General features: G+C 47.0%; 1 protein-coding gene across 1 annotated transcript; it reads right to left on the bottom strand.

Moving 5' to 3' along the window:
• Positions 1-8739: 8739 nt before the first annotated feature.
• Positions 8740-9450, bottom strand: LOC115266725 (uncharacterized). Its single transcript, XM_029873261.2, has one exon. The coding sequence runs from the start codon at positions 9373-9375 to the stop codon at positions 8740-8742; it is 636 nt and encodes a 211-aa protein (XP_029729121.2). The 5' UTR covers positions 9376-9450.
• Between the last annotated feature and the right edge of the window lie 3026 nt (positions 9451-12476).

The following is a 12476-nucleotide window of genomic DNA, read 5'->3' on the forward strand; positions in this document are numbered from 1 at the left end:
TAACTTCCAGAATAGAGTACTAGTACTACAACGGAAGGGAGTCGGAAGTGCTCAGGAGTTCCGCAAGGTGCTATACTGGGTCCGGTGTTATGGAATGTCATGTACGACGAGGTGCTGAGGTTAGAGCTCTCAGTGGGAGTGGAGATCGTCGGCTTTGCTGACGACATTACGTTGAATCGATCGAAGTAGTGGCCCACTCGATCGCGGTTGTAGAGGAGTGAATGAGATCTAGGAAGCTAGAATTGGCTCACCATAAAACTGAGGTAGTAGTTGTGAACACCCGAAAGTCGGAGCAGCAAGCGGTGATCAGTGTAGGCGATCGCACTGTCACTTCGAAGCGCTCAGTCAAACACTTGAGGGTGATGATCAACGATAGGATGTCCAATAGCTCCGCGGTGTACACCAGTAAGCTACGTCGCAACGTCCATTGTAAGGTATGGCAGCCCAGCGTGTGGAACGGCGCTAAGTACCGAAAGTTACCGTGGTAAACTGGACAGTACTTAAGGCTGATGTGCCTGAAGGTTGCGAGCGAGTACCGTACCGTGTCACACGATGCACTCTGCGTCATCACTGGTACGGTGCCAATCAGTATTCTTATCAGGAAGGACATAGACTGCTTCGAAATGCATGGCACAAGAGAAATACGTAGGACTGCCAGGATGGCCTCCATGGTCAAATGGCAGCGCGCAGGGGACAGTTCAACCAAAGGAAGGTGGACCCATGAGTTGATCCTGACTCAGATCCTTTCAGGCCATGGCTGCTTCCGATAGTATCTACATCGTTTCGGTCATGCAAATTCTTCCGAATGTATGGTTTGTGCTGGTTTAGAGGAAACGGCGGAACACGTTTTGTTCGTGTGCCCGCGTGTTCGCACAATGCGTGACCGCATGCTTGTCACATGTGGGGAGAACACAACTCCGGACAAACTTGCCCAGAGGATGTGTAGGGATGAGTTTGACTGGAGTGCCGTTTCAACGGCTATCACCCACATCGTCTTGAACCTACAGAGGAAGTGGCGCGTGGACTCGGAGAATGGCTGATGTGATAATCCATATTCAGATTATTGTGAAGATTCGTGATCGGAATAATTACCGTTTCAGATGATTATCGAGACACTGATTCACTAACACGTCGTACACTTCCAAACGCAAAATTTATTCTGAATTCCAATTACAGAGGAAAGTCACAGCCTATTGCTTGTGATTGATTCTAAGTATAGCACATCTCCCATTTTATAAAATTCAATGATACAAAATCTTTATCGTACTTTCATCCATACGTTATTCTTCCACAACTCTTGGTGTATCGTTGATCTTCTTTAAGTGAGCAACGTTCCTTTCGTCCGCCACTCCGGTGTCTGTGTCTTCAACAGTTGCTCTGGGGCCCGAACGATCCACCACAGTGTACTTGGTTCTGTTAAAAGCTGTCGACAGTTTGTTCTTTGGTGTAAGGTTCCTCATGAGTACCGTATCTCCCTCGTTGATGTCGGAATCCTTCGCATGACGTCGAAGATCCTCCCGTTCTTTCCCTTTTTGTTTGTTCAAAAAATCTTGATCTCGAAATTCGGAAGATGGTGGAATCGATTCAATATCTTGGATTGTTGGCAATTTTGATCTGATTGTCTTTCCATAACACAATTCTGTTGGAGTTCTGCCAGTGGTAGAGTGCGGTGTTGTGTAGTACATAATAAGATATTCTTTCAAGTCTCTTTTCCAGTATCTGCCTAGTCCATGACTGATTTGCAGTCTCTTTAACAACGATCGGTTTTGTCTTTCAACTAGGCCGTTTTCCTGTGGCCAATATGGGGCTGTGTGATTGAGAGTAATGAGGTGTTCGACAATTTCAGATGCAGTAATGCGAATCATAATTTCTATGAGAGGTGGGCCGTAGTCGTAGTAGTGAAACAACCTTCTTCTCAAGGTTGCGACCATTCATTTGCAAAGATTTACATTCATTTGCTATTATCTCAGTTCAGAAGCATGCTATCGAAAAACAATGTATGGATGAATTAGACCTTGTAGTTTTATCTGAAAGTTTGCCGAATAACATTATGGTCGCACACGCATACCAAAGTCGTGAGCGAGCTGTGAAGGCAACTTTCCACAGCTTGAATGTAATTTACATTCACCGCGTGGAGAGTTGCCTTCACAGCTCGCTCACGACTTTGGTATACGTTTGCGACCCCAATGTTATTCGGCAAACTTTCAGATAAAACTACAAGGTTAAATTCATCCATACATTGTTTTTCGATAGCATGCTTCTGAACTGAGATAATAGCAAATGAATGTAAATCTTTGTAAATGAATGGTCGCAACCTTGCTTCTTCTACAGAACAAGAAGATAATGAATAAATTTTAATTTTACGTATCTAATTAATAACATATCGACTAATCATAACCTACTAGAGTTTTCAAGTCGCATGGCTTCCAACACTCCTCCTCGACGGGTGAACTCCAGCTGCTTCCCTGAATTTGGTCTACTTTATGCTTGTCAGGGTATTCTTCAACATGTCGGGTATCATTTGATCAGTTGTGTTCTGGCAGCACTGGCCGAGTCTCAGTTGCTTAGCGCTGACAGATGTCGAAGTGACAGAGCGATTGACAGGTGAGATAGAGAGAGAAAAAGAGCAGAAACTGCCAAAGGCAGATAGATAGGAAAACATAAATAAAGTATGGGTGAATAGCTAGAACTTTATGAAGAGATAAGAAAGTGTTGAAATTGATAGTGGTAGATAGTTTAGAAGTTAATTTATTGAATTCAGTAGTGTTAATCTCAGTGAGAGCTGTCCGTCGGTTGATGAATTTGCACCGGAATTGACTAGCAAGTGGAACATCAATCAACAGTGAACGCGTGCAGTATTCATACGAAAGTTTTGAAGACGAAAATAGTTAGAGCGGTACATACGGATTGAACAGATTTGGTAGGGGTACTGAAGCCAGGAGAATAAGGAAGAGGAAAGCCGAAAGAAGGAACAGACTAAAATGTAAGTCAAGCTAGGAAAAGTGGATTATTTACCAATACTGAATTTCATTTCAATTATATACTTACAGTTTGATCTTCCTGAAAAAGGTTGATTTACAGAACGGTCTTGTTCTCCCTTCGTAGTCCGAACAAAATCAAAATTTTATATCGGATTCTTCGGAATGGCTACCTCTCCCTCCAAGACCGAGCAATGTCTATTCTGCTCGATGTCGGAGTCGATGTCTGAGGATGTAAACTGGATCCAATGTGGGAAGTGTGAACACTGGGCACATTTTTCTTGCGCTGGTGTTGACCAAGGGGTTGTCAACAGTGATTGGCGGTGCCCACAGTGCGTCCCTAGTAGTGCGCAGCAGCTAAAAGTTCCGGATGCCGCGAGCAAGAAGAAAAGCAAGAAGTCCGGCCAAAGAAGCGATGGAGGGTCCGATCAGGGAGTTGGCTCTGACGTCGATCCTATTGAAAAGCAGTTGGAAGAGGAGCAACTCGCCAAGGAAAAGGCCTTTGCGAAGCAGATGGCGGCGCGGAAGAAGCTTCTCGCTCGGCAGAAGGCGTGGAAAGAAGAGCAGCTTAAGCAGGAAGAGGCGATGCGTGAGCTAGAGTCGCAAGTACAGCGTGAGATGGAAGAGCAGCAGTTGAAGCATGAGCAGAAGCTACTAGACGTTCAACTGGCGGCGGAAAAAGAGTTTGTGAAGAAGCGGGATGCAATCCGGAGGCAGTTTGATAGCAGCGTCAACAGAGTCAACGCGTTGAAGGACCAGGATGCCACTGGTGGTCGAACTTTGACGGATCATCCGAAGATGAAGGTGCAGGGGTGGTTAGAAGAGCAGGCAAAAAAAGTCGAGGATCCGTCGGCTGTCGATTTTCGTGGGGCGTACCCCAAAGGAGAGAATCCACTGAGAACGAGAAAAAGTCCGAAGCAGATTATCAAGACGAGGCCGAAGATAATGCAGAAAGTAGTCGCAGAATCTGAAGTTGAGACGAGTGAAGACAGTGAAAGCAGCGAATCGTCAGAGGAAAATCGTGCTAAAAGTGACCGTCACGGCAGCCATCGTGGTAGTCATCGAAGTAGTTTGCGAAGCAGTAAGGTTGGTCACGGGCCGGGGTCAAAGGTGGTCCGAATTTCAAGGGAGCAGCTTGCCGCTCGAAAAGCGGTGTCTCAGCACCTTCCGACGTTTCGTGGAGAACCGGAAGTCTGGCCACTATTTATAAGCAGTTTCGAGCATACAACGGCGGCATGCGGATTTTCAAATTTGAAAAATTTGAAGCGGTTGCAGGACTGCCTTGAAGGAGACGCGCTAGAAGCAGTTAGAAGTCGGCTCGTTCTACCACAGTCTGTTCCAGACGTGATTAACGATCTTCGCAATCTTTTCGGTAGACCGGAGAAGCTACTTAAAACGCTGCTTACTAAAGTGAGAAACACGCCAGCACCGCGATCTGATCGGCTTGAGACGTTCATCAAATTTGGGATTACGGTGAAGCAGCTATGCGACCATCTTGAAGCTGCGGGGCTCAAAGACCACCTCAGTAACCCGATGTTAGTGCAAGAGTTGGTCGATAAGCTACCACCGAGCTATAAATTGGACTGGGTGCGGTATAAGCGAGGAAAAGTCGACAGTCCGTTGAGGATGTTCACAAACTTCTCAACAGAAATAGTGTCCGACGTGTCAGAAATAACGGAGTTCTCTTCACTGGCAGTTAACGAGCGTCCGCGTGTGCGAGAGCATCCTAGAAAAGAGTTTGCGCATGTGCACGACTCTGACCGTAGATGGAATGATGGGATTTATGGCGAGGCATCCAGTCGTCCTTGTTGGATTTGTGGAGCAACAGATCATCTAATCAGGAATTGCGAGGAGTTCAAACGGATGAATATCGCTGAAAGACTAGAGGAAGTGGAACATCAAGGGCTTTGTGAAGTTTGCTTGAATAAGCACGGTGGCGGTCGCTGTTTTTCGATTGTCCAGTGTACCGTAAGGGACTGTCGAGGTAATCACCATCCTCTTCTTCATCGAGTGGAAGAATCGGTGCAACTATTGAAAACCAAATCAGATTGTTCTGTAATCTTTCGAACGATACCAGTGACACTCTATGTCGAAAATCAACAATACGACACCGTTGCCTTTTTGGATGAAGGATCTTCTGCTACGTTGGTGGATGATGCAGTGGCTAGACAACTGAAGGCAAATGGCATTCTGGAGCCGCTGATGGTCACGTGGACCGGGAATATTAATCGGTTGGAAAGTCAGTCCCGGGCAGTTGATATGATGATATCTGCGAAGGGTTCAAGGGAAAAGTTTCCGTTGTTCCACACGCGAACTGTTACCGAACTACAATTGCCGAAGCAGAACGTTCGATATACAGAGTTAGTGCAGCGCTATAGACATCTATCGGAGGTACCGAAAAAGGACTTTCCGTCCGAAGTGCCGACAATTCTTATCGGACTGGACAATCTTCATCTGTTCGCTCCGCTTGAGTCACGGATCGGGAAACCAAGGGAGCCTATAGCGGTGAGATCGAAGATGGGATGGTCTATTTACGGGCCTGATCAGCAGAAGTATTGTAGACGGACATTCTTGAACCTCCACTCTGTCAAAACGGTGAAATGGCTAGAGATCCAAGATATGACTAAAAAGATGGCAACTACATCGTTTACCGTACCGAATCTGAAAGTAGAAGAATATGATCAGCAGATTCTGGAGACAACAAATCCAGCGACAGAATGCGGGACTAATCAACCAAGGGTTAAAAGAAGGGTGAAGAAATTAGCCAGAAAGCCAGGAAGTGACGTCACGCCGCAAAGGAGCACTGTTCGTCAACTTGAGGTAACAGTGAACAAAGCAACCGAAGTCGAGCTGAGGAAGTTAACGCAAGAAACAGATGTGATGAAAGGAATCGATGGGGATAGTCGGAAGCGGCGTAACTGTGGAGTAGTGGATGAATGTATCGTATCTGGCGGCGAAAATATCCAGCAGACGACCAACACTAAAAGCTACATGCGAGCATCGGCGAAGCCAGCCAGAATGAGGATCGACAGTGGTAACCCTGAGCCGGATGTGGCCTCCGGCAGAGTTACGGGCCGGGGAATGTTCTGGCAGCACTGGCCGAGTCTCAGTTGCTTAGCGCTGACAGATGTCGAAGTGACAGAGCGATTGACAGGTGAGATAGAGAGAGAAAAAGAGCAGAAACTGCCAAAGGCAGATAGATAGGAAAACATAAATAAAGTATGGGTGAATAGCTAGAACTTTATGAAGAGATAAGAAAGTGTTGAAATTGATAGTGGTAGATAGTTTAGAAGTTAATTTATTGAATTCAGTAGTGTTAATCTCAGTGAGAGCTGTCCGTCGGTTGATGAATTTGCACCGGAATTGACTAGCAAGTGGAACATCAATCAACAGTGAACGCGTGCAGTATTCATACGAAAGTTTTGAAGACGAAAATAGTTAGAGCGGTACATACGGATTGAACAGATTTGGTAGGGGTACTGAAGCCAGGAGAATAAGGAAGAGGAAAGCCGAAAGAAGGAACAGACTAAAATGTAAGTCAAGCTAGGAAAAGTGGATTATTTACCAATACTGAATTTCATTTCAATTATATACTTACAGTTTGATCTTCCTGAAAAAGGTTGATTTACAGAACGGTCTTGTTCTCCCTTCGTAGTCCGAACAAGTTGAATAATACTGCATCCGAATTATATACCTTGTTCCAGTAGTTGATACACGAAGTGATATTTTGTATCCACGTGTTTGGATCCATTTGTGGTACGTCCGGATTCCATTTGCTTAATGCAGGATTGATTGTCTTCATGGATCAATATTGGCTTGATTATTTCCACAGAAAAATCCGATAGTAGTCGGTCTATCCAGAGTAGCTCTTGACAACTCGCTGCGAGCGCTACGAATTCGGCTTCTGTGCTGCTAAGGGCAACGCTGGTTTGCATATGTGACCCCAGCATATTGGACCGCCGCCGAACAGGAAAAGGTATCCAGAGTACGACTCTTCACATCATTCGCCCAGTCCGCATCCACGTATACTTCCAGGTTGCGTTCGCCTTTTCCCAAAACAAGTTCGAGGTCCATGGTAAGCTTGAGGTATCGGAGAATCCGCTTTGCTTCATTCCAGTCTGCTTGGGTTGGTGCACTCACCGATCTACCCAGGATGGAAGCGCTTACGGCAATATCCGGTCTGGTATTTACCGCCACGTACTGCAAACTTCCAATAAGGCTGGCGTATTGATGGTTGATCGACAGCATCTCCTGCTCCTCTTTTTGCTGGATGTGGCCAGGGTCTAGGGGGTATTTGGACGGCTTCGCTTGATTCATGCCAAACTGCTCCAAAACTTGCTTGTTGTACGTCTGCTGGCTCAATGAAAATCCTTTTTAGTTGCATTTGACTTTGATTACAAGGAGATGGCTGATATAACCCAACGACGTCACCTTGAAAGGTCTGTTCAGAGTTTTGATGATTTCTTCATACTCCTCGTCATCGTTGCAGGCAATAACCATGTCGTCCACATAAATCACCAAGTACGTATATCGTTTTCCGTTGCGTCTCACGTACAAGCATGGGTCGTTCTTGGATTGTTGGACCTTCATCCGCTTCAAAACTTGATCGAATTTCTTGTTCCAAACATGGCCAGCCTGCTTCAGTCCGTATAGGGATTTTTGTAGTGTACACACGGCATCCCTGTTTTCATCCTCGTATCCGGGTGGCTGTCGCATAAAGATTGATTCCTCCAGTTCTCCATTCTATAACATTGCGGTTCGCATGCCACTTACCTCTTGGCCTCAGGGGCTGCCTACTCTGCCGTTCGAGAAAATTACGTTGGGCCCTCTCCGTCGCTCCTCTCGCGTCGTCGCCGCTGAAGGTGATGGTTTGAGCGTCGGGGTGGAGGCGCCGAAATGCAATCCCGGCAATGGGGCACTCACGAAACACACGCTAGTATTAGCGGATCTTCGAAACCCCGATTCGGATACGACTCACAAATTCGCGCGCACTAGGGTGGTCCGCCTGCTTAGCTTTGTCGTCGGTTTCACGGATTCACGGGAACCACTAGATCTTAGCCCCCTACTGCGGAGTTAACTCATGGATTTTTGCACGTGTCCGTGCACCGATTAAACGATCGCTTTTCCGTGATAGGGATAAAGTCGCGGATCTTCAGGAGCAAGTTTCACTCTCTGCCCTTTTCGGCACTTCATGAACTCACTCGCACAATATCTATTGGTTTTCTCTATTCACTTTTCTTTCGACCGACTCAATTTTACGTCCGTACTGGGAACTGGCTCAAGTCCAAAAGAGACTTGACAATGGAGCTCTTGCTCCATCAAGCCCCCCAATAGTTCTTTTCTTCTCTCTCTCTCTTCCCCTATAAACGCCGGGTTTCCTCCAAGGCATGCATAGCAACTGTCGTGTGGTAGCTGGTAGTCAGGCGGCGTTGGTAGCGGACGGCGTGTAAATGGGCGGTTTTATTTACAATTTTTTATACGAAAAATCTAACTCCTAACATGCAAAACTAATACAATGTGGATGAAATTTATTTTAATTTATGGGACATTAAGTAAATGTTACAATTCAGGTATGCGGTTTTCACATCTGCATGCTTCACGACCATTCCTCGTTGACTGGCAACCAGAGATGCCATTTATATGAAATACAGATTTTTGAGCTGGAAGGGATATTTTATGTTTGCATGGGATACAGATTTTTCGCCAAAGTTTTGTATGGGATACAGATTTTTGAAAATTGAGATACAGATTTTTCAAAAAATCATCTGGCATCCCTGCTGGCAACCGTCAGCAGTACCCGGAAAGTCACCTGACACACCACCGGTGCAAAGACTTCGTCATAGTCCGTCCCGAACTTTTGGGTGAATCCTTGAGCGACTAGCCGGGCTTTATATCTTACCACGTTTCTATCTTCGTCTAGCTTCCGCTTGAAGATCCATTTGCAGCCAACCGCCTTGCGTCCCGTCGGTATATCCGTCAGCTGCCATGTGCCATTCTCTTGCAACGACGTCATCTCATCGTCCATAGCTGCCTTCCACAACTCCGCTTCAGGTCCTTTCATGGCTTCATTGAATGTCCTCGGCTCGTCAGTTAGTTTTCGCACCATACCAGTGGTCTCTGGATATCGTTGTGTCAATACTCCTTTCGTGCTACGCATCGGCCGCCGCGCTGACGCATCTCCTCCATTAGCTTCGTCTTCATTCGAGGTATCGTAAAAGCTGGAATCTGTATCCTCAGGCTTCTCCTCAACCAGGGTATCATCAACGTTGCCTGCTTCATCAAGAACTTTTCTATCTCCATCAGACTCAGGATTGAACGGAATGACTTCAGCTTCATATTCCACAATTTGCGGCGATACCGGACTCTTGGGGGAATGATCTCCTTCCTGATCTTTCATTTCGATGAACTGCGCATCACGGCTGATGATTATCTTGTAGGTGACCGGGTCAATGAACCGAAAAGCTTTGTGGTTGTCAGCATACCCAACGAATGTCAGCTTCTTTCCGTTTGGATCCAGCTTCCTCCGTTTCTCGGCCAGAACATGCACATTAACTTGTCGCCTTTCTTGTGGATGGGACAGATTATCCCTTCCTTCCACTCCTCCGGTAGCTGTTCGGTTTCCCAGATCTTGACTACTAACTGGTGCAGACAGGTGGCCAACTTTTCCGGGCCCATCTTGATGAGCTCTGCTGCGATACCGTCCTTACCAGCCGCTTTGTTGTTTTTGAGCTGGTGGATGGCATCCTTAACTTCCCTCAGCGTGGGAGTTGGTTCGTTCCCGTCCTCTGCTGCACCAACATAGTCATTTCCTTCGCTGCCTTGGTCCTCCGTGCCTACATTCTCTTCGCCATTCAGGTGCTCGTCAAAGTGCTGCTTCCACCTTTCGATCACCTCACGTTTGTCCGTCAGGAGGCTCCCGTCCTTATCCCTGCAGATTTCGGCTTGCGGCACGTAGCCTTTGCGGGATGCGTTGAGCTTCTGGTAGAACTTACGTGTTTCTTGTGAACGGCACAGCAGTTCCATTTCCTCGCACTCCGCTTCTTCCAGGCGGCGCTTTTTCTCCCGGAAGAGACGGGTCTGCTGCTTCCGCTTCTGTCTGTATCGCTCCACATTCTGTCGGGTTGCATGCTGCAGCATTACCGCCCGCGCTGCATCCTTCTCCTCCAGAACCGCTCTGCACTCCTCATCGAACCAATCGTTTCGTCGACTCCGTTCTACGTACCCGATAGTGCTCTCGGCTGCGTTGTTAATGGCTGCTTTGACTGTACTCCAGCAGTCCTCTAGAAACGCCACATCGAGCACACCCTCGTCCGGCAACGCTGCCTCGAGATTCTGCGCGTATGCGGTGGCGACATCCGGTTGCTTCAGTCGCTCTAGATCGTACCGGGGCGGCCGCCGGTACTGTACATTGTTAATAACGGAGAGTTTTGGGCGCAGTTTAACCATCACCAGGTAGTGATCAGAGTCGATATCAGCGCCACGATAGGTCCTGACGTCGATAATGTCGGAGAAGTGCCGTCCATCAATCAGAACGTGGTCCATTTGCGATTCCGTTTGTTGTGGTGATCTCCAGGTGTAACGATACGGGAGGCTGTGCTGGAAGAAGGTGCTACGAATGGCCATGTTCTTGGAGGCGGCGAAATCGATGAGGCGTAGGCCATTTTCGTTCGTCAGCTGGTGGGCGCTGAATTTTCCAATCGTCGATCTGAATTCCTCCTCCTGGCCTACCTGATAAAATAAAAAATAAAAGAAATAAAACTAGACCGTAACTCGCGATTATACTTCCAATTACCTCAAAACTATACACTATACACAAAGTAGTTAATTAGAATATTAATTATGTTCTCTATTTGTCCATTAAGTCAGATTGTGCGTCTGTTTACAGAAATTGGGCATTTTACGACGTGCGAGAAAATATTCGTGACAGAGAATTGAATGAAAAAAGAGAGGCATTCAGCTGACAATAAATGTGGCCAAACACGAATGAAAAAATGAGAATGTCAATCTTCAATCTTCGATTTTTTTACTCTCTGGTCGTGGTTAGGGCAGCGGTCGTACTCGCGTTCGAGCTGCGCGTAAAATGCGTCCTTGTCATCATCAGTGCTTCCGGAGTGAGGGCTGTGCACGTTTATTATGCTGAAGTTGAAGAATCGGCCCTTGATCCTCAACCTGCACATTCTTTCGTCGATCGGCCAGCAACCGATCACGCGCCTCTGCATGTCGCCCATCACTATAAAAGCTGTTCCCAGCTCACGTGTGTTGCCGCAACTCTGGTAGATGGTATGATTACATCTAAACGTTCGCACCATAGACCCTGTCCAACACGCCTCCTGCAGCGCTACGATTCCGAACCCGCGGTCCTTCAGTATATCGGCGAGTATGCGGGTGCTCCCGATGAAGTTGAGACATCTGCAGGTCCACGTACCGAGTTTCCAATCGCAAGTCCCTTTTCGTCGCTGTGGTCGTCGCCATTAGTATCGGTTCGCATTCTTCTCTTGTTGATTTTCCGGTGCTAGTCTTTTTTACGGCTGGCTCGCAGGGTCTGACACCAACCCACTAACGCAGGGAGCTGGGCTTACCTTCCCGGAAGCTACGGGTTCTGCATTGGCATTTCCTCCAACTACAGTGCTAAATAGCTAGGCTCGAGCGCCAGTCTTCGCCGTGGGTGGTGTTTTTAATGGGCGCCCAGGAGCCATCTCCAATTTTGCAAATAAAATTTGAACTGGACTCGCACTCCATAGGCGTTATTGCTCTCACATTGTCAGTATTCATCTTCTAACCAGTTTGATATGGTGTTGGGCCATCATACTTGCGTTTCGTCATCGAACGGCAAACACGAGCGAAATGACGAAACTTTCGACATTTCTCGCACTGTTTGTTCCGAGCGGGAACTGTTGATCATTTCCGTAATGGTTCTTCTGTCGACATCGACAACAAGTACCACTAGTTGATTTGCCATTTCCTGATACACGAAAAAATTCCTGATATGAACGCGATGTTTCACCATTATCGTTCCCAGCAATTGTCTGAACCTGCTGCTTAATTCATTCGAACGAATTCACAACTCTGGATACTTGCGACAGTGTGAGAGCCTACTGCTTGTGATTGATTCTAAGTATATCACCGCTAGTGCAGACGCTATACAAGAGGTGGAGGTCCAAGGGTTCGAAGTCGGCTACGCAGGTCATACCAGTGCCATGCGATCGAAATGGACCCTTACAGCGATTAAGTGGCCAGGTAATGCTTTTATAAAATACGTTATTTATGTCAATAGGTTTATAGCTAAGGACGACCTTCGGCGGTGTGCATGAGAACGGTGTGTGGCGGAGAAGGATGAATCACGAGATCGCTGCACTTTATGGCGAACCCAGCATCCAGAAAATGGCCAAATCCAGAAGGATACGGTGGGCAGGGCATGTTGCAAGAATGCCGGAAACAACCCTGCATAGCTGGTGTTTTCTACTGATCCAATTGGCACAAGGAGGCGTGGAGCGCCGA

This window comes from Aedes albopictus, chromosome 1 (genome assembly GCF_035046485.1).
Source record: "Aedes albopictus strain Foshan chromosome 1, AalbF5, whole genome shotgun sequence".
Lineage (NCBI taxonomy): Eukaryota > Metazoa > Arthropoda > Insecta > Diptera > Culicidae > Aedes > Aedes albopictus.